This window comes from Colobus angolensis, unplaced genomic scaffold (assembly GCF_000951035.1).
Source record: "Colobus angolensis palliatus isolate OR3802 unplaced genomic scaffold, Cang.pa_1.0 Scaffold31, whole genome shotgun sequence".
Lineage (NCBI taxonomy): Eukaryota > Metazoa > Chordata > Mammalia > Primates > Cercopithecidae > Colobus > Colobus angolensis.
This window is the reverse complement of record NW_012116377.1, coordinates 7,112,306-7,132,507: the sequence shown is the minus strand read 5'-3', so window position 1 is coordinate 7,132,507 and position 20,202 is coordinate 7,112,306. Positions and strand designations below refer to the sequence as shown.

At 49.5% G+C, this 20,202-nt stretch overlaps 1 protein-coding gene and 1 long non-coding RNA gene across 3 annotated transcripts in view; one reads left to right on the top strand and one right to left on the bottom strand.

Moving 5' to 3' along the window:
• Nucleotides 1-8,315: 8,315 nt before the first annotated feature.
• LOC105517972 lies at nt 8,316-9,760 on the bottom strand. The gene is made up of 3 exons (XR_001002756.1): nt 9,570-9,760; nt 8,770-8,936; nt 8,316-8,579 (listed from the first exon to the last, which is right to left on the bottom strand). It is a non-coding gene; the product is annotated as an uncharacterized LOC105517972 (long non-coding RNA).
• A 418-nt stretch (nt 9,761-10,178) lies between these two features.
• The window catches only part of CCDC37 (coiled-coil domain containing 37), a 45,182-nt gene continuing 35,158 nt past the window's right edge, over nt 10,179-20,202 (top strand). Inside the window, exons 1-2 of one of the 2 annotated variants that reach the window (XM_011950754.1) lie at nt 10,179-10,218; nt 11,203-11,310. In XM_011950754.1, coding sequence (XP_011806144.1) covers nt 11,262-11,310 — 49 coding nt within the window. In that variant the 5' untranslated portion in view covers nt 10,179-10,218; nt 11,203-11,261. Of the gene's footprint in view, nt 10,219-11,202; nt 11,311-20,202 lie in introns of those variants that run through there. The other variant, XM_011950753.1, reaches the window with a different exon arrangement.

Genomic DNA, 20,202 nt, shown 5'->3' with positions numbered 1-20,202 from the left:
TGAACTTAAACAAATTTACAAGAAAAAAAACAAACAACCCCATCAAAAAGTGGGCAAAGGATATGAACAGACACTTCTCTAAAGAAGACATCTATGCAGCCAACAGACACATGAAAAAATGCTCATCATCACTGGTTATCAGAGAAATGCAAATGAAAACCACAATGAGATATCATCTCACACCAGTAAGACTGGCAATCATTAAAAAGTCAGGAAACAACAGATTCCGGAGAGGATGTGGAGAAATAGGAATGCTTTTACACTGTTGGTGGGAGTGTAAAATAGTTCAACCATTGTGGAAGATAGTGTGGCAATTCCTCAAGGTAGTTACCTTTTGACCCAGGGATCCCATTACTGGGTATATACCCAAAGGATTATAAATCATGCTACTGTAAGGACACATGCACATGTAGGTTTATTGCGGCACTATTTACAATAGCAAAGACTTGGAACCAACCCAAATGTCCACAATGATAGACTGGATTAAGAAAATATGGTACATATACACCATGGAATACTATGCAGCCATAAAAAAAATGATGAGTTCATGCCTTTTGCAGGGACATGGATGAAGCTGGAAACCATCATTCTCAGCAAACTATCACAAGGACAGAAAACCAAATACCGCATGTTCTCACTCATAGGTGGGAATTGAACAATGAGATCACTTGGACACAGGGCGGGGAACATCACACACCGGGGCCTGTCAGGGGCTGGGGGACTGAGGGAGGGATAGCATTAGGAGAAATACCTAATGTAAATGATGAGTTGATGGGTGCAGCAAACCAACATGGCACATGGATACCTATGTATCAAACCTGCACATTGTGCACATGTACCCTAGAACTTAAAGTATAATAAAAAATAAAAAAGAAAAGAAAAAGTCATGCAGCCTCCCTTCTGCCACCTTCTGTGTGTCGAGGCAGTTCCAAAGACCCACCCAGGATCAAGGGCATGGGAAACAGTCTGTGTCCTAATGGAGAGTAAAAAGTTTCTGAAAGAGCATGCAGGACTGGACATACTGCTTTGGCTATTTGTGGAAAACACTATCTGTCACAAACAGCTACAAAATACCTTCAATATTCCAGGGACAAACTTATTTCAAACTAGAATCCTGTACCCAGTTAACCTGTCAAGCAGGAGAACTTCTAGACATGACACTTCTCTAAAGTTTACCTCCTGCAATTCTCTTTCAGAAAGTTACTCAAAGAATGATCCACTAAAATATAAAAGTAAGTCAAGGAAGCAAAAGATACTTCCTTGCATGAATCTAAGGAGGGAGGGCAGGTGCAGGAGGGAGATCTGCAGGAAAACATATACATTTATGGCACTGATGGAATTCTCTGTGTGTTTGTTTGTTAGAAAATGACATCTGGCCGGGTGCTGTGGCTCAAACCTGTAATCCCAGCACTTTGAGAGGCCAAGGCAGGTGGATCACCTGAGGTCAGGAGTTCAAGATCAGTCTGGCCAACATAGTGAAACCTCATCTCTACTAAAAATACAAGAATCAGCCAGATGTGGTGGCAGGCGCCTGTAATCCCAGCTGCTCTGGAAGCTGAGGCAGGAGAATCCCTTGAACCCGAGAAGCGGAGGTTGCAGTGAGCCAAGATTGCGCCATTGCACTTCAGCCTGGGCAACAAGAGCAAAACTCTGTGCCCCTCATCAAAAAAGAAAAAGAAAAAGAAAATGATATCCACAGGGGTTGTGAGGATTAGTGACAATAATATACAGAATGGAACAGATGACAATGATGACAATCAAATAAAATAGGACCCAGACACAGACCTATGTATCCATAGATGCTTAATATATGGCACCAATAAAAGTGCATACCAGAGGGCAAAGAATACACCTTTTTTTTGAGATGGAATCTCACTCTGTTGCCCAGGCTGGAGTGCAGTGGTGCAATCTTGGCTTACTGCAACCTCCACCTTTTGGATTCAAGCAATCCTCGTGCCTCAGCCTCCTAAGTAGCTGGGATTACAGGCATGTGCTGCCACGCCTGACTAATTTCTGTATTTTTTGTAGAGATGGGGTTTTGCCATGTTGGCCAGGCTGGTCACAAACTCCTGGATTCAAGTGATCCACCTACCTCAGCCTCCCAAAGTTCATGCTGGGATTACAGGCATGAACTACAGCACCTGGCCCCAGGATAAACTTTTTTATATATGATAGGCAATTGCTTATCCTAATGGAGAAAAAGTGAAATTAAGCTTCTGCCTCACACTGTTCACAATAGTAATTTTCAAGTGAATTAAAGACCAAACTATAAAGGGGAAATCGATAAGATTTTTGGAAAACAAAGATATGTATCTGACGAAGGACAAGTATCCGCAGGACATGAGGCACTCTTGCAAATTAGTAGGGCAAAGACAAATAACCTAATAGGAAGTGCACAAGACTCCAAGAGACATTTCAAAAAAGAGGAAAGCTGAAAGCCAAGAAGCAGGTGGGAAGATGTTTGGTCTTATTGTCAACAGGGACACGCAAATTAAAGCCACGATGAGATAGGACTCTCCCAAAAGACTGGCAAAAATTAAAAGGCTTGGCAATACAGAGTGTTGGCAAGGAAGCAGATACAAGTACCCGCTGGTGGAGTATAATAGGTACAACCAGTTTGGAAGACAGGATGGCGTTATCTAGTAACACTGAACACGTGTACCTCTGATGACCCAGCAGGTCCACTCAAGAGCGTGTGCCCAAGAAAAATCCTTCTTTCTGTGCATCAGGAGACATGTACACAATTGGTTTTAGAAGCATTGTTTCTAAAAAGGAAAAAACTGGACACAAGCCAATGTCATCAACAGTAAAAGGAACAAATAAATTTTGCTGTATTGGTACAATGCAATCCTACTATGCAGCAATAATGAAGGATCAGCCCCAGGCACAGGCATCAGCGTGGATGGATTTCACAACCCTAAGCAGAAGCAGCCAGTCCCTGGAGAGTAAGGGCAAATGATTCCATTCCACGAAGGTTCCACAGTAAGAAAAGCCAAGCAAGTTGCTGTTAAAGAATATATACATGGAGGGGGACGTGGTGGCTCATAAAGGGGAACGTCCAGCTTTTACCGCCTTCATTGTTGTATCATTGGGATTTTTTACACCCACAATGTATTCGTGCATTTCTTGTCTATTTTTGCAAACAGCATTTTGGAGAGTCTGTGAATCTATGTTTGGGTTTGCAGTTGGTTCACATTGGGGTTGGGTGAAAGCTTGTTGCTATAGGCCGGGCGCAGTGGCTCACGCCTGTAATCCCAGCACTTTAGGAGGCTGAGGCAGGTGGATCACAAGGTCAGGAGATCAAGACCATCCTGGCTAACATGGTGAAACCCCATCTCTACCAAAAAAATACAAAATAAAATTAGCCGGGCAAAGTGATGGGCACCTGTAGTCCCAGCTACTTGGGAGGCTGAGGTAGGAGAATGGCGTGAACCCAGGAGGCAGAGCTTGCAGTGAGCCGAGATGGGGCCACTGCACTCCAGCCTGGGTGACAGAAAGAGACTCGTCTCCAAAAGAAAGAAAAAAAAGGAAAGTATGTTGTTATAAGTTTACCAGGTGCTCTAATTAGCATCCAGTTAGTAACGGGTTTTACAGTAAAGACCTTATTAGAGTTGGGGTGGACACCTTGGGTTAGGGTTTGGGGAAGATTGGGTTCAAAATGTGAGCCTGAGTCAGGATTTGAAATAAATTTGGATCTGATGAAGCCAAGGCTGGATTTGAAGTGGGGCTGGATTTGAAGTCGGATGTGGTTGTGGGGTGGGGGGGCACTCCTGTAATCCCAGCCCTTTGGGATTTGCCAAGGTGAGAGGATCGCTTGAGTTCAGGAATTCAAGACCAGCCTGGACAACATAGCAAGACAGTGTCTCTACAGAAAAAAATACAAAAATTAGCGGGGTGTGGTGGCATGCTTGTGTAGGACATGTGTAGGACAATCGCTTGAGTCATAGAGGTTAAAGCTTCAGTGAGCCGAGATCACACTACTGCACTCCAGCCTGAGCCTGTCTCAAACAAAACAAAACAAAACAAAACTCAATTATGCATAAAATCAGGCTGAAGGTTTGAAATCAGGCAGGGTTAGAAGTGTGAGGGTGGTCCAGGAGTGGTGGCTCAAGCCTGTAATCCCAGCACTTTGGGAGGCCAAGGCAGGCGGATCACCTGAGGTCAGGAGCTCAAGACCAGCCTGGCCAATATGGTTAAACCCAGTCTCTACTAAAAACACAAAAATTAGCCGGACGCGGTGGCGGGCGCCGCGCCTGTAGTCCCAGCTACTCAGGAGGCTGAGGCTGGAGAATCGCTTGAACCTGGGAGGCGCAGGTTGCACTCCAGCCTGGGGACAGAGCGAGACTCTGCCAAAAAAAAAAAAAAAAATTGTTAGCATTTTGGCAGAGGCTCTCTGTAGGCTTGGAGGTCCTGCCCAAAATATCTCTGTGGATTCCTGTAGCAATTCAAGGAAGGGACACTGGGGCCTGGGGAGGGGTCTTTGGCCCCTTCGGCGCCCCGCCTGCGAGCTAGGAACTGCGGGGACTCGCAACGGGCGAGCGAGCCCGGGTCGCAGCAGCGCTGTCTGCGCGGTCGTCTTGACGCCTGACCAGGGCCAGTTTTCAACTTGTTTACAAGCCTGCGTCACCGGGAACCTTTCACCGCCGCCTGGGACAAAAGGTTCCTCTTTTGTAAGTCCCTTCTGGGCAGAAAGGGCATTCGCCGCCCGGCGCACTGGCCGGTGCAGGGCGCCACGCAGTGGCGGATGCGGACAGCTCGCAGTCGGTTCGCCAGTCTGCCCCCTAGCGCCCTGCTCTTCCCGCCGCGCGCGTCATCTGCGCATAGCCTCGGCCACCAGCCTCCTTTACATGGTCCACCCACCCACAGCGTCCTGCCGTCCGCGCCCCGCCCACCCACAGGCTCCCCGCAGTCCGCGCCTGGTCCACCCACCCACTCATCTGCGCGTGGCTCAGACAGACATGCACTGTCCACTCCCTCCACAGGAATTTCATCCTTTCATGGAAACAACTTATCCTCCCGTCCACCGTCCACTCCATTCCCCATCCACCGTCCATCGACTCATTTGACAAACTATCTAATGAACACCTTCCGGGTGCTCCGGGTTGCGGTCAGAGTGTCACAGGACACAGATCCTGCCCTCTGGGACCTCCAAGACAGCAGAGGAGACACCAGCAGAGGTCCTCATGAAGTGACCAATGGCTTTGGGGGCACAAAGAGGACATATCAGCCCACACTTGGGCGCAGGGGTGGTGGGGTTGGGGCTGAGACGGAAAGACTAACTGGGGAAGAGATGGGAGGAGGACAGGGTCCAGGCCCTTGGCAGGTGCTTGGCAGAGGGAAAGGCCTGGAAAATAAGTGGGCTCCAGGCGGAGGGCACCGAGGAGCCCCGGGAAGAGAGACCAGACCCGAAAGTCCTCGTCAGCAGCGCGACAGAGCGCGGGCATCACCCGGGAGTCACGGTGCCCCCAGCAATTTCTTCTACTTTTCACTGTTTTGTTATTATAGAAGAAATACATGTCTACAACTTCATCGTAAAGAAAAATGAGAGCGAGCAATAGGAAAAAAATAATCAGCCATAATCCCGCCTCGCAGATATAGTTTTCGGTGTATGTGTACATATGGGGTTTCCCCAGGCATCCGCGGAAGAGCGGCGCTCCTGGGCTAGATGAGGGGGGAACCCAGAGTAAGCTGCCTGCCTCAGGGCTTGCAGACACCTGGGTGGGGATGTCATGGAGTGGGTGCTCTGACCAAGCCAGAATCCATTCAGATCACCCCATCCCCTTCCTAACACAACCAATGCCGTCCAGGCACCCGCCCTATGGCCCCGGGATGGGGCCTCCCACAGAGTCCCCAGCTTCCACCCCTGACAGCGATTGGTTTAGACATGCAGTTTTTTGGCTAAGATATGAGGAGAGGTGTACTGAGGAGCTTCTCATGAGAAATTTCCTTGTAAGTCATTTCTGGTGAAGCTTTCTGTTTCTTGAAGCAAAATACAACCTAAATGATGTCTGAAACTAGTGTAAAGATGACCTTCCCTGGGCTCCTGGGCTAAATCACGCCCTCCTGGGGAGCACAGCTAATGCTCACATCTCCTGCCCTTCCTCCTGTGTCTGGATCCCATCCCAGCCTCCTCAGCACCATGCTCCCTCCAGCTTGCCTTCTGCCTCCACACACCCTCTCCCTCTGTGTGTGTGTCTCTTTCATTTCCTCTATGCCCACAACCTGGTCTAGTCTCAGCCCCTCTTCCCGGTTGACCACAGTCCCCTAACCACCTGGGACCTGCACCCCCCTCCCCCACCGCCTGTGGAGACCATGCCCAGGAGCACATCTGGAACCCAGGCCAGTGCCATGCACCTTTCTCACCCCCCATGCTGCATGCCCCAGCATCCTGCCCTCTGAACTGGGGGTCTGGCTTTAATGACCTAGCCTCCACCAGAGCTGCAGGGAAGACCAGGGTCATTTCCCCAGTCCCACTGTGGGTCTGCACACCCACAAGAGAGCAAGGTGGAGCCACTGCCAGGACCCTCGAAAGTGCTGTCCAGGGCACTTTTTCCTCTTCCTCATCACCCATCCATCTCAGTCCCCTAGAAGATCCCAAAACTGCTCACACCAAGGTCAACCGATTTGTTGGCAAATCCAATGAACACTCTTCAGTCCCTCTCGCTTGGCCACTCAAGAACACTTGGCAGTGTGGACCCCTTTCTTCTTCTCCTTTTGAACATATTTATTGAGATATAATTTACATGTCTAAACTTCACCCATTTAAAGGGCATTTACTATATTCAGCGTAAATCTAATGTTCACCATAGTCTAATTTTAGAACATTTTCATCACCCTAAAGAGCAAAATCCCATCTCCATTAGCCACCACTGCCCATTTGCCTGTTTCCCCAATTCCATCTAGGTGCCTCCATGGGATATGTGGTCTCTTGTGACCACATATGAGCCTAGTCTTACTCTGGGCTCCAAGACCTTTTTTTTTTTTTAATTTCACTAGCACTGTTTCTCTGAGACTGTGATCAAATGTGATATGCCTGGGATGTGGATGCCAAAAGTCATCCCTGTTTTTTTCCAGACTTCAATCAAATTATCTGTCCATCTGAGCTGGCAGGAAAGCAATCTGATTAATGTGATTGCTCACAAAATATAAAAAGCATGCCAAGCTAGAGTACCTGGCACAGGGTGGGGACACATGCCCAGAGAGGGAGGGTGGATGGGGCTTCAGACACTCTTTAAGGACTTTGCAGCTTTCCCCTGAAACATGGTAGACAAAGTCCTGCCCGTCACAACCCATGCAGGGGATCCTAGGGCAGTGTAAGGAGTGCAAAGAGCTCATATCACTGTCCTCCCCGTGGAAAGCCCTTGACTCACCATGAAGCACGGTAGACATGGCTGTCATTCTCCATATCCTACCACCTCTCAGCAAAAGGAAAACCCACAAGTGAGAGATCTGGGCATCTAAGGCATTTACCTTGAAGGTGACCCTCCAATTCTCCATGGCCTGGTGTGCTGCAGAACAACAGTGAGACCAGGTGCTGCAGGAAAGAAACACCAGCTGCTCTCTCAGGCTTTGCCATTCTGGTAGACCTCTGAATACCCTGTCTGGGTACAGGACAACCCTTGATCCCCTTGGTTTCTGAGTCCCTCCTCCCATGGCAGAAGCCGGAAATCTTGTGTGGAAGGCCCAAGGTGCAAGCAGGCGATCCAGGTGCTGCCTGCCAGTCAGGAGAACAAAGTCAACTTCAGATCACAGCATGGTCTCTGCCGGAACGCACCTGCCATGGCTTTGGGCTCCGCTCCAGGCTACAACATCTCCCAGCCTGATTCCCTGTCGTCCTACGGAGTCTGGGGGTCACCCCCATGTCCTTTTCTCCTTTAACTGGCTATAGTTGCTTTCTGTTGTTTATTCCCAAGGGCCCAGACTGATATACCTTGTTTGAGGAGGAAAATACAAAATCAGATATACAAATTTCTCCTTTAAGAAGACTGTTAGCTTTCCCAAAGTGTTTGATTATGAACATTTTCAAGCTTCAAACATACAGAAATGGTGGAAGGCTTTTGAAGCCACCCACATGCCCGCTGCCTGGGCTGGACAGCTCACAGGCCACTACAATTCACCACACAGCCAGCCAGCCACCATCGCTCCACCAATCACCCATCTGATTTTAAAAATTAGCTTTCAATGAGCAAATGATATTTCTAGTTGGATCTGTTAGGCTAAGACTAAAAGTTCCAAATCAGGTCACGTTTTCTAGGTGTTTGCTTTCTAACCTTGTAAGCTACCAAGAGCAAAAACAAAGGCCAGAACACACAAACTGACTAGAGAACTTGCCTTTATTATGAAGTACACCTTTGGACTTGCGGGGTTTTTTTTCCCCAAAGCTGGTGCATCACTGTCTGGGATAACTGCATAAAATGGTAGGACGATTCCTGGCGAGAGGCAGCGTGTTCTAGGTAAGAGCAGAGTTGCAATCCACTGCCTCACTGTGTCCCTGCTCTGTCCACGCGGCAACTCATGCAAAGGTAGGGTGATCACATGGGTGAAATGGGTGGATTGGTGTCAAGCGCGTGGAACAGCAACTGGCACATAGAAAACACTCTGTAGGGTTCATGGGGAGATTCACGACAGTTCATAAACTGATCTGTTGATAACAATCAATGGGCAGGAGCCTGGGTACCTTTGTTCTCTTTGGGTCACTTTATGTTCTAGCTTCCTAAAAGCCTCATTAGAACACCTTGTGTTTAGATAAACCATTTCAAAAACACTTGCTTTTCTACTTGAGTCACCAGTTCATGAAGTGCTTCTTGTGGTCTGCTGAAACCTAAATCGGAGGCACAGCTTTTTGTTCTGCTTTGATGGTTTGTAGGGAGATAAGGCTGCAGAGGTAGACTGGGGCCAGGTCATTGAGGTCTTTGAATGTCAGTGTAATATCTCTCCTAAGGGTAAAGGGACCACTTGTCTTTCAGCATATTTGACACTAGCAGCTGTAACACACACGTGCACACATGCACACACACACACTACACGTGCACATATGTGCACATGCACAAATCACATATGTGGCTTAACACAATACCACATTCTTCCTCCCTTGTGCAAAGCCCACTGTCGATATTGCAAGTTGAGACACTATTCTACCAGCGAAGATTCAGGGATCCCTGCTCCTTCCATCTTGCTAGCTCCTCCTCACTCCCACTCCTAGCTCCAGTGGAGTTCCTGCTGTGGATGTGGTCTTCCCATCCACTACACCGGCCTTAGGCAGAGCCTGGCACAGCTGGGATCCTCACTGGGACTACATTGCTGGGCTGCAGACTGCTCCAGAGTCCCTCCAGAAACCCCTAAATGTCCCCAAAAAGATGAGTCCCTGACTGTGCTCTCAGCTCCAAGTAGCCTTTGTCAATCTCTCAATCCCCATAGACACTGGGAAAATCTAGGAATATGTTCAGAACTCAAAGAGGGGTCTCCTGCTGCTGCTTTTTGTGGGGAGGCAGGATCCCTGAACAGGGGGACAGGACACCCAGGTGCACCTGGCTGCAAGCAGCTGGTGGATCTGGACGCTCAAAACTTGCCCTGGTCTGCATGGCCTCATCCTCTCGCTTGTCCCACTATGATGGGTCTCGCTCGCTCGGTAGAGCAGTGGCTTTCCAACCCTAGCCAGCACTGGAGTCTCGCGTGGACTTGTCAGAACACAGATTGCTGGGCTCCACCCCGAGTTTCTGATTCTGGCGTGAGGACTGAAAACTTGCTCTTCTAACGAGTTTTTTGATGCCCCTCGAGAAAGTGCGATCCCTCCCCAGGAAAGAACCAGGGCTATTTTTGTTCCAAAAGCATCCATCCTGCGCGCCCTCTTCAGTGCTTGGCACGTGGTGAATAAATCAATCAGGATGAAAGAAAGGAGCCGGCCCAAGTGCGGAGTGATGAATGAACCTCAGAGGAAGAAACCCGCGTTCACCAGGCCCCGAGCTTGGGCCAGGCGCTGTCCTGGAGGCGTCAGGGAGGACATCGTGCCGGGAGCTCGGACCCGGCAGCTGTGCCCCGCGCCCTGCCTGTCCAGCGGCCCGCTGGCCCAGCCCTCACGCGCCCAGCTTCCGCGGCCTTTGTGGCGTCACAACCAGCCTGAAGAATGGTTGCCTTGGAGACGTAAACCCAAGAGCCCTGCTCCTGGAGCTGAGAACTGCAGCGCGGAGGCTTCGGAGTGAGCCCAGGCAGTTGGGGCCGGTGGGTGCGCGCGGGGCCGGGGTAGAGAGAGCGCGCGGGGTCCGTGAGGGCGCGTGGGGGCGGCGGCAGAGGTGCGAAACCAGGGCCCGAGGGGCGCGCGTGGCCGGGAGCGGACCTCTCATGCGCCCCTCGCAAGGCGCCTTGCAAGGCTCCCCGCCCTGTGCTCGCATGTCACTTGCTCAAAACACAACCATCTACCATCCACCCCATCTGTCCTACCATCCCTGTGCACCTTGCTGTGTGGCCCGGGGCCTGGCAGAGCGCAGGTGTTAGGAGGAGACCCTGCGAACCCCAGGCTCACCCAATAGGGGGATGTAGCCAGAATGCGGCGGGAATGGCACAAGCCTAGAGCCCTGGGCCCCTTCCAGAGGCAGCCCCTCCTGACTGTGACTGTGGATACCTCGCTGAATCTCTGCTTCCTCCCCTGAAAAAATGAAAATTCATTCAACGGATGAAGTTAAGGAGTGCCAAGGGTATGTCAGGAGCTTGGATGAGCAGAAAAAACCCCCTGTTCTCATGGAGCTCACATTTTAGGGGGAAATAGACAATGAACAGATATTTCAAGTGATAATCAGATAGTGGGAATTGCAGAGAAGAAAATAAAGGCCACACGGGGGTGGGGAGGAAGAAACCACTTTGGATGGGATGGTGAGAGGTCTCTCTAAAGAGGTGACATTTGAGCTCGGAATTGAAGAGAGGGGAGCCCACCACCCCCATCTGGGTATGGGAGAATATTTTTTTGGCTGAGGAGGCCGAAAATGCAAACCCCTGAGGCCAAGACTGATGTGTTCTAAGCACAGAAAAAGTAGGCAGCTAGAGCCAGGTCCAGGAGAGAAGAGTGGACCCTCGGGTGGGAGAGGCAGGGAGCAGGCAGGTGTCCCCATACGGTGAGCCCTCAACAAATGCCGGTGGCTGTCAGCCACCCAGGGGAAGGGAGCTCTGGGCTTAGGGACCACCAGACTTAAGCACTGTGTCACTCCCCAGGTGAGGATCTCCGTTAGAAGAGGAGAAGCCTTGCATCAACCTCTTGGGCCTCAGCCAAGATGTCTGAGACACTGTCCAATATAGTCTCCAAGAACATGACCAATGACAGTAAGTACTGGGCCAGGGTGGGCACTCTCAGAGGTCAGGGGCAGCCTCGGAACCTTTCCAGCTCCCTCACGGGTTAAGGTGGCTCTAAACAAAGCACTAGGCAGGAGTCATAGATCTGCCTATTTCCCTTGAGACAATGCATGTGGGTTCCCTGCAGCTGCTGTAACAAAGCACCACCACAAACTGGGGAGTTGAAGCCACAGACATTTGTTTTCTCAAGCTCTAGGGGCTGGATGTCTGAGATCAAGTTGCCCACAAGGCCAGGTCCCTGCAAGGGCTCTGAGCAAGAACCCATTTCAGGCCTCTCTCCTGGCTTCCGGTGCTTTGCAGGCAATCCTTGGTGCTCTTTGGCTTGTAGAAGCATCACTCCCGTCTCAGCCTTCCTGCCCAGGTGGTATTCTGCCTGTGCGTGTCTGTGTCCAAATTTCCCCATTTTACAGGGACCCCATCACATTGGATTGGAGGCCCACCCTGCTCCAGAATGGCCTCAGCTTAGTGAATTACAGCTGCAAAGTCCTTATTTCCAAACAAGGTCACATTCTGAGACAGTGGGGGTTGGGACTTCCACATATGAATTGGGATGACACAATTCAACCTACAACAGACCACGAGGAAGGTGTCACCGTGAAGGTGAGCTTCTCTCAGCACCCTCTGACCACAAATGCCAGGCTGGGCTCCAAGGAGGTGGTCAGCTGGCACTATTCCCTGGATGAAACTTGCCTGCCCTGGGGAATTGCATGCATTTGCCAGGCTCTCACACAGGGTGGCGCTGAGGAAGGCTGCCCAGGCCCACCAGGGGCCTTCAGCTCTTCTATTGGAATTGAATTTGGTTTTGACCAGGCATAGTATTTCATGGCTCAAAATTCAAAAGTGTGTAAAAGCTCCTCATTGTCAAAAGCCCCTCCCACCCTGTCAAAGGCACCCAGTGCCCTCTCCTTAGAGGTAGCCAGTGTCACCTGTCTCTTCTAGGCTACCAGCTCAGGCAAATGTGTGTAGATGGGGTTTGTTCTTTTCTTACACAGAGACCGCACAATGAAAACCCTGTCTGCACCTTAATTTTTAAAATTAACCCATACATTGTGGAGACTGTTCCTTATCAATACATCAAGAATTCCCTTATACTTTTTGTGCTTTTGGGCAGAATAGTAATCTTTCAGTATGGCTCTATCATAATTTATTAACCAATGAGCTTGTTTCAGAAAGTGTGCTGCTGTAAACAGTGACTTCCACCATTACACTTACGCATGCACATGCTCTCTCATTCTCTTTTTTTGCTCCAGAGTAAATTTTAAAATGAAAAAAGGCTGGAATAGGGTTTTTATTTAAAAAAAAAAATGGCTTTAAGATGTTTATAGATAACAAATTAACTCTCAGTACGCCCATCAAACAATGCAGATAATTATGCTACCACAAGACAGTTGAAGGACATGTAAACTATATTGATTTGTTTATTGGTATGAGGGGGAGTGCCTACCTGGGGTACCCTGTGACCCTGTGGCATTGGTAGTCCCTCGAGATTGATCGAGGGCCTGTGCATTTGTGAGAAAACCATGCCAGACAGGCAGAGCCAGGATTGGCACCCAGGGCTGGGGGTCTCAGATTTGGGTGGGTCGGGGAGTTTGGCATGGGCAAGGTGTGCAGGGGACCCGGCCAGGGGGTCCAGTCTGGAAGACTGCTGAGCTCTGTGTCCTGGGGTCAGCTGCAGGAGCTGGGACAAAGGTAGGGCAGAATGACACTGAGCCACCTGGAGTGAGGGGTTTGGGGATGCTAAGCCAAGTACAGATAGGACCCCAGCCTTAGCCACCTGGCTCAGGGCAGGGGCCTGGAGGGCAAGTGGGGAAAGGGCATTATAGGTGGCCAGCCAGGCCCAAAGGCCCTGAGGTGGGAGAGGGCGTGGCGTGTTCAAGGGAGAGACAGGAGGCCAACATGGGCCAACTGGGTAGGGCCTGTGGCCCAGGAGGACTATTGGCCTCTGCCCAGATGACGGGAAGGATTTAAGAGGGAGACTGCTCAGAGTCTAGCTTTACGACTTTTGTGATAAAAGCCAGCAGAGGGGCTGGTTTGGCCACAGCCTCCCTTGAGACCTTGAGCAAGGCCTCGCCCCTGAAGCAGAGGATGGAGGGCACCTGATGGAAACCCTGGCCAGGCTGAAGAGTCAGGGAAAGCCAGAGTGGACTATAGGCCTCCCCATCAGGGCGGGCAGGGGTGGGGGCTGCAGGAGTGCCCAGAGCTCTGGCCCTGTACCCTCAGCACCCAGCCCAGTGAGGGGCGAGTTCCAGGAGAGGGGCCTGCAGCTGGTCCCTCTGGGCCAGAACCCTGCCCGTGCCTCACTGTGGGGAGTTTGTTCCTTGAGCAGTCAAATATATTTCCCAAGACACCAGGCTCCAGGTATAAGACTCCAGGAGGAGCGGGTTGGGAGAGGCTTACCCCTGCTGAAGGAGCCGTGCTCACACGCATCAGATCAGGATGCCCTGCAGGCTCTTGCTGCTGCTTCTCAAGTCCACGTCCCCCACAATGGGAGCATTCAGGAAGGGCATGGGATCTAGAGAGGTTGTTAAACCCAGATGGCCAGGCCGTCCCCCTGCCAGTTCTGGCTAGGAGGGATGCGAAGGGCTGGAGGCAGGAGTTTAATCTGCCAGTGTGGAGAAACATGGTCTTCAGTAATCTAACCTTCATCCTGGGACATCCGAAGCCTGGCCTGGTGGCCTCGTGGGCAGAGTGGACCGTCCATACATGCAGCCCACATCAGGCCACGCAGGGACCCACAGTCATTTCACTAATATTTATGGAGCACCTACTGTGTGTCAGGCACTGTGATGGGCTACGGCACAGAGGACCATGAGACGGAGGCGCCTGCTCTCTGAGCATTTAGGAGAGTGCAGCAAACAGCTCTCACTTTCACTGGCTCCATCCATTCCTGCAGCCCTGGCCAGGCCAGGCCTGCTTCACTCCCACTCAGTATCTTGGCACTGCTGTGTCCTCCACAGGGAATGCTCTTCCAGATTCTCCTGGGACTCCCTCCCTCATGCCCCACAGGAGCTCACTTAGATGTCAGCTCCACAGGGGGGCCTCCCCTAAACAAGGTAAAACGCGGAGCCCCGCCTGTCTGATGTCCCTCATTGCTGTTCCCTGTTTCATTTTCTCAGTGGCATGTTCTACCCTCTGGCCTCTTGACCCTTCCTCACTTATGTTGCTTTACTGTCTCACTCCCATCCAGCAGGGGCATTTGTCCCCCCGGAGCCTGGCACATCACAGGCCTCAGTCAAAACCTGTTAGCCTACAAGCTCTCCCTCTAAGATCAGTAGCAAAACAGTGAAGCCCACATTCACCACTACTGTTCAACATTGCACCAGAAGATCTAGCCAGGGTCATTAGGCAAGAAAAAGAAAAAAAGAAGTAAAAGATCCAGATTGAAAAGGAGGTAGTAAAACTATTCACAGATGACACAATCCTATGTATAGAAAATCTCAAAGAATCGACAAGAAAGTTACTAGAGTAAATGAATGAACTCAGCAAAGTTGCAGGTTACAAGACCAACACAGAAAAACCAGTTTGTCTCTGTTCACCAGCAATGAACAGCCCATAAAGGAAATGGAGCAAGCAACTCATTGACAACAGGGGTGACATCATGTCAGAGTAGGAAGCTCCAGGAATCCCTCCCCTGAAACAATTGTGCTGGTGTGAATTATCAGAAGCAACTATTCTGAAACTCTGGAGTTTAGTGAAATGCTTGCAGCTTGCAGGGAAGATCTTGATGAGGAGGCTGGGACATTTTAGTGAATTTTTAGCATTTTCTGGAGCGGCTGTACCAGCCTCCAGCCTGCAGCAGGCAGCAGGGAGAAGGTGGCCTGCATTCTCGGTACAGCTTGCTGGTGCCAGGGTGGGAAATAAGGATCTTGTCCTCCAAAAATCAGGCTGTGTGCTTGATTGCTGACCATGGCTTGCTTCTGAGGGGCCCACTCAGTGGCTGACCATTGTTCCAACTCCATAGGCTAAAGCAACCTCCTGGCCCTGTTGGTCAAGGGCTTCCCCACCCCCTCCACCCTTGAGAGAGCTAGACTTTTATCTGAGATTAGCTCACATTTAGAAATCTTTGACAAATGATTAATATCAAGAATATAGAAAGAAATCCTAACACTCAGCAACAACAACAGAAAGCAAACAACCCAATTAAAAACTGGGCAAAGGACTTGAATGATAATTCTCAAAAGATGATATGCAAATGACCTACAAGCAGGAGAAAAGATACTCAACATCATCAGTCATTAAGGGAATGCGACTCAAAACCAAAATGAGATACTACCTCACACCTATTAGGATGGCTACTATAAAAAAATAAAAACAAAAATAACAGGTGTTGGCGAGGATGTGGAGAAAATGAAACCCTTTTACATGTTGGTGAAAGTGTAAAATGATTCAGCCACTGAGAAAAATAGGCAGTTCCTCAAAAATTTAAACATTATTAGCATGTGATCCAGCAATTCTACTTCTAGATATGTACCTAAAAGAATGGAAATCAGGAATTCAGCTATTAGCACATGCATGTTCACAGCAGCATTATTCACAAGAGCCAAGTGGTGGAAGCTGCCTGAGTAGCCATCAGTGGAGGAACAGATACAGAAAATGTGGTCCATCCGTGCAGAGGAGTGCTATTTAGCCTCAAAAAGGAAGGGAATTCTGATACATGCTACAACACAAATGAGCCTGGGAAACCTTATACTGGGTAAAATTAGCCAGACACGAAAAGACAAATACTGTATGATTCTGCTCATGTAAGTTAGTGGAGCAGTTAGAGTCATAGAGACAGAAGGTGGAACGGAGGCCACCAGGGCTGGGGAGGGGAGGATGGGGAGTTGTTTAATGCACACAGAGTTTCAGTTTGGGGTGATGAAAAGTTTTGAAATAGGTATTGGTTGTGGTTGTACAACATTGTGAATGTAATTAATGCTATTGAGTTGTACACCTAAAACCAATTAAAATAGCAAATTTTATGTTATATATATTTTACCATACTAAAAAGGTTTTAATGGCATAAAATGGCAAATCATATCTATATATGTGTGTATATATATATATAGTATGTACGTTACTGCAATCAAAAAATATGTTCTTAAAATGTATTAAATAAGTGAAGTAAACAACTAAATAGGATGGTTCCCAGCAGTGCTGAAATAGGAGGCTGATTCAGTGATTGTGGTGGGGAGCATTTAGACAGGGGGATCAGGAAGGCTTCCTGGAGGCGGTGACATTAGCAGAGATGGGGAATGATGGAGAGAGTGTCCTGGGAGAGGGAGCAGCAGGTGGGAGGAGGAGGGGATGGAGGGAGGTGTGGCTGTGCCCAGCTGCAGGGGAGGATACTGAGCTGTGAATGGGGATGAGATGTGGCCCAGTTCTGTGAGAGCATCCCTGCCAAACCCTGGTCCTTCTGTGGCTCCCAATGGCCTCATCCCTGTGCTCCCCAGTGTCACACCCTACCAGCCATGCTGGCCCCAGTGGCTTCTCTTCAGCTCTGCCTGCAGCCTTTGCCTCCCTGACCCCACGATGTCACCACACTCCCCTTGGGGCTCTGCTCTGATGGTGCGTCCTCCGTGGGCTTCCTGGTTGCCCCAGCCACTGGACTATCTCTCACTTCTCTTTATTTTGTTTGCTTGTTGCCTGTTCAGAAGGTGGACTCCAGGAAGGCAGGCATGGCATCTCCTTCAGGGCGGCATCCCCAGCCACACCTGACCCTGAGAAAGTGCCCACAGCTGTGGCTGGGCGGATGCTGACTGAGCACGCATCACCCTGTGTCCCAGCCCAGAAACAGCCAGAGTCCTTCCATCACTGTGCCCAGGCGCTGCTCTGCAGCCCCTGGTGGGCACTCCGAGAAGACCTGGCCACCGTCTGGCACCATCACTAACCCAGTCCTGGGAGTGGTGAGGGATGGGACAGACATGGCTCCTGCTGGTTTAAAACACAGGTTTTATTATTGCTCAGTGTGGTGAGGCCAACAGAGCAGGAGATGACTGCCACTGGATAAATGGCTGCTTACTCACAGATCCCTAGGACAGAGGGGGTGCACCACGCAGGGTTGTGTGGGGGAAGCTGCCGGGTCAGCCAGGAAGCTGAGGGAGAGGGGGATGTGGTCAGGCCTCCACTATGGAATCACAGGAAGGAAGCAGGTGAGAGAGCAGGTATAGGACTGATTTGCAAGAATAGTTTTGAGGTTCTAGGGCACAGGGCTGCCCCTGGTTGTCTGGTGCTTGCTCTGGGTGGAGAGGGCAGGGATCAGTGGTCTTGAGAGTGAGAGACTGATAGAGACTTTGGCTGGGATGTGGGCTCTGGATTGGGTGGTTTGCATTTGAAAGGTTTGCTCTGGGCAAGTCATTTTCTATCTCCAGGGATTGGCTAATCCTAGGGGGAGGGGAGGGAAAGGAAGGTCCTCTAGGCTCAGGAAGGTCCCAGAGGTCAAAGCATTTAACTGAGAAGGTAAAAGGTGTGGTTGATATGCCTGCCCTCCAGGAGTTTACTGCCTGGGTGGTCGGGGGTGGGGGGTGCTGTCCAGACTTGCTGTGGGAGTCCAGGTAGAGGCAATCACAGAGAACCAGAAAATAGGGTGCAGGTGGCAGGGATGGCTGGGTCCATTGCTCCTCAGGAGAGAGTCTGTGGGATCTGGCGACTGACTGAGATCAGGTATGGAATGAGGGAGAAGAGGGTGTTGGGGATGCCTTGTCTCCTCAGTGACACCTGTGCATCACAGTGCTGTTTTCTGAGATGGCCAAGGCCAGGGGTAGAGCAGGTTCCGCAGGAGGGGGAAGTCAGTAGCTCAGTTGGCGATGTGTGGGTGTCAGTGTCCGGTGGGAAATTCCCAGCCGAGACTCTGAAGAGGCTGCTGTGGATGGAGGCCCAGAGGTCAGGAGAGTGGGTGGAAACATGAGGGCATCAGCAAATCCGCTGGGGCTGGAACTGAAGCCATGGGCACTGGTGAGGCGTCTAGGAGGAAAGGAGAGAGAATGGCCCAGGACACAGCCCAAATGACTCTGAGGGATAGACGATACAGGGACCTTCCGATGTTCGGAACTCATGTCACATGAATGGAGTGCCCAGTCGGGTGTATTTTATCTTTTTTTTTTTTTTTTTTTTTCTGAGACAGGGTCTCACTCTGTCACCCAGGCAGGAGTGCAGTGGTGCCAATCTCAGCTCACTGCAATCTCCACCTCATGGGTTCAAGTGATCTTCCCGCCTCAGCCTCCAGAGTAGCTAGGATTACAGGTGCACCATCATGTCTGGCTAATTATTGTATTTTTAGTACAGATAGGGTTTTGCCATATTGGCCAGGCTGTTGTTGGACTCCTGGCCTCAAGTAATCCGCCCGCCTCAGCCTCCCAAAGTGCTGGGATTACAGGCGTGAACCACCGTACCTGGCCTATTTTATCCTTTTTTATGAGAAAGTTTCACAACCAGTTCATTCTTTTCCTATTTCTCCTGAATTATTATAAAAGTAGACTTACACCTTAATAGAGACTTTTTAAGTTAAAAAATTAAATCATATTAAAGTACTAGAAGAAAACATAGTATTTTTTTCTAAAAAATATTTAAACTTCAGTGGCAGAATGCCTTTCTAAACAAGACACTAAACCCCAAAGCATTTCTTTAAGTGAAAGTTAAATTTTCATACAAGGAAAATGAATGATAAAGTCAAATTGCCTGAAGGAGAATTATTTTCAGCATATCTGACAAATCTGAGCCAGTGTCCATCAATATAATAGATGAAGGTTCTCAAGAATCATCTAGAAACTAGAACATTTCAGTAGAGAAATGGGCAAAGGATACTAACAGAATGAGGCAAGAAGATGGATAATTAACATCCGAAAAGACACACAGTTTCTTCCGAATTAAGAAATGCAAATGAAAGCTGAGATGCCCTTTGTGACCTGTTAGAGTGACAGAGTTTCCGATGTAGGGAAAGCAGTCCCACTCAAGTTGGTGATGGGAGAGTATCAAGCTAAAATAACCAGAAGAGTCAGAATCAGGTTTAGAGTTTCTCCAAGCACAAAGTTGAGGACAGGTCACCCAGTAATCAGAGATCCAGAGAATGAAAGTCCATGTTCCAAAGTGTAGAAGTTTGAGATTGTTTATCTAGACAAAGCTTTGGGAAGTTTAGCAGAATTTCAGCATCCTTCTGTGGAAGGCTGCATGCACATTGCAAGGATCTGACTTGCTAAGGGATCCTTTTCTCTCTGGACAGGTATATTTATCATTCCACACTGCAGATGCAACATCATGGGGTCCTGGGTGCCATCTGCTCTGAATTAGGTATGGGACAATAAAGAGGCAGTTAATCTGTAACAAAGTCTAGTGATTGGAAGCGGGAGTTCTGGTGTCCGGTCTCTCCCGGTCATTCATAGAGCAGGAACATTGAGGTTTTGTTTCTGAGATGGTCTGGCCCTGTCGCCCAGGCTGGAGTGCGGTGGTGCAATCTCGACTCACTGCAACCTCCGGAGGAGGGTTACTCCCTAAGAAGCAGAACTGCAAACAGGTTATGTACGTACGTCAGGTGCCACGGCTTAACTTCCTCCTTGGCCTAATAAATTTAGAGCATTCTGAAATTTTATTTTATAAGAGTAACCATTACAAAACTTCGGAAATTGCAAAAGATGATTGAAAAAAAAACCCCAGGGTCCTCTGAGGGACTTGGCCAAGTATGGACAAGACTTGTGTGTGAACAGATGAACTTTCTTTTTTTTCTTTTTTTTTTTTAGACAAAGTCTCTCTCTGTCACCCAGGCTAGAGTGCAGTGGTGCGATCTCGACTCACTACAACCTCCACCTCCTGGGTTCAAGTGATTCTCCTGCCTCAGCTTCCTGAGTAGCTGGGATTATAGGCATGCACCACCACGCCTGGTTTATTTTT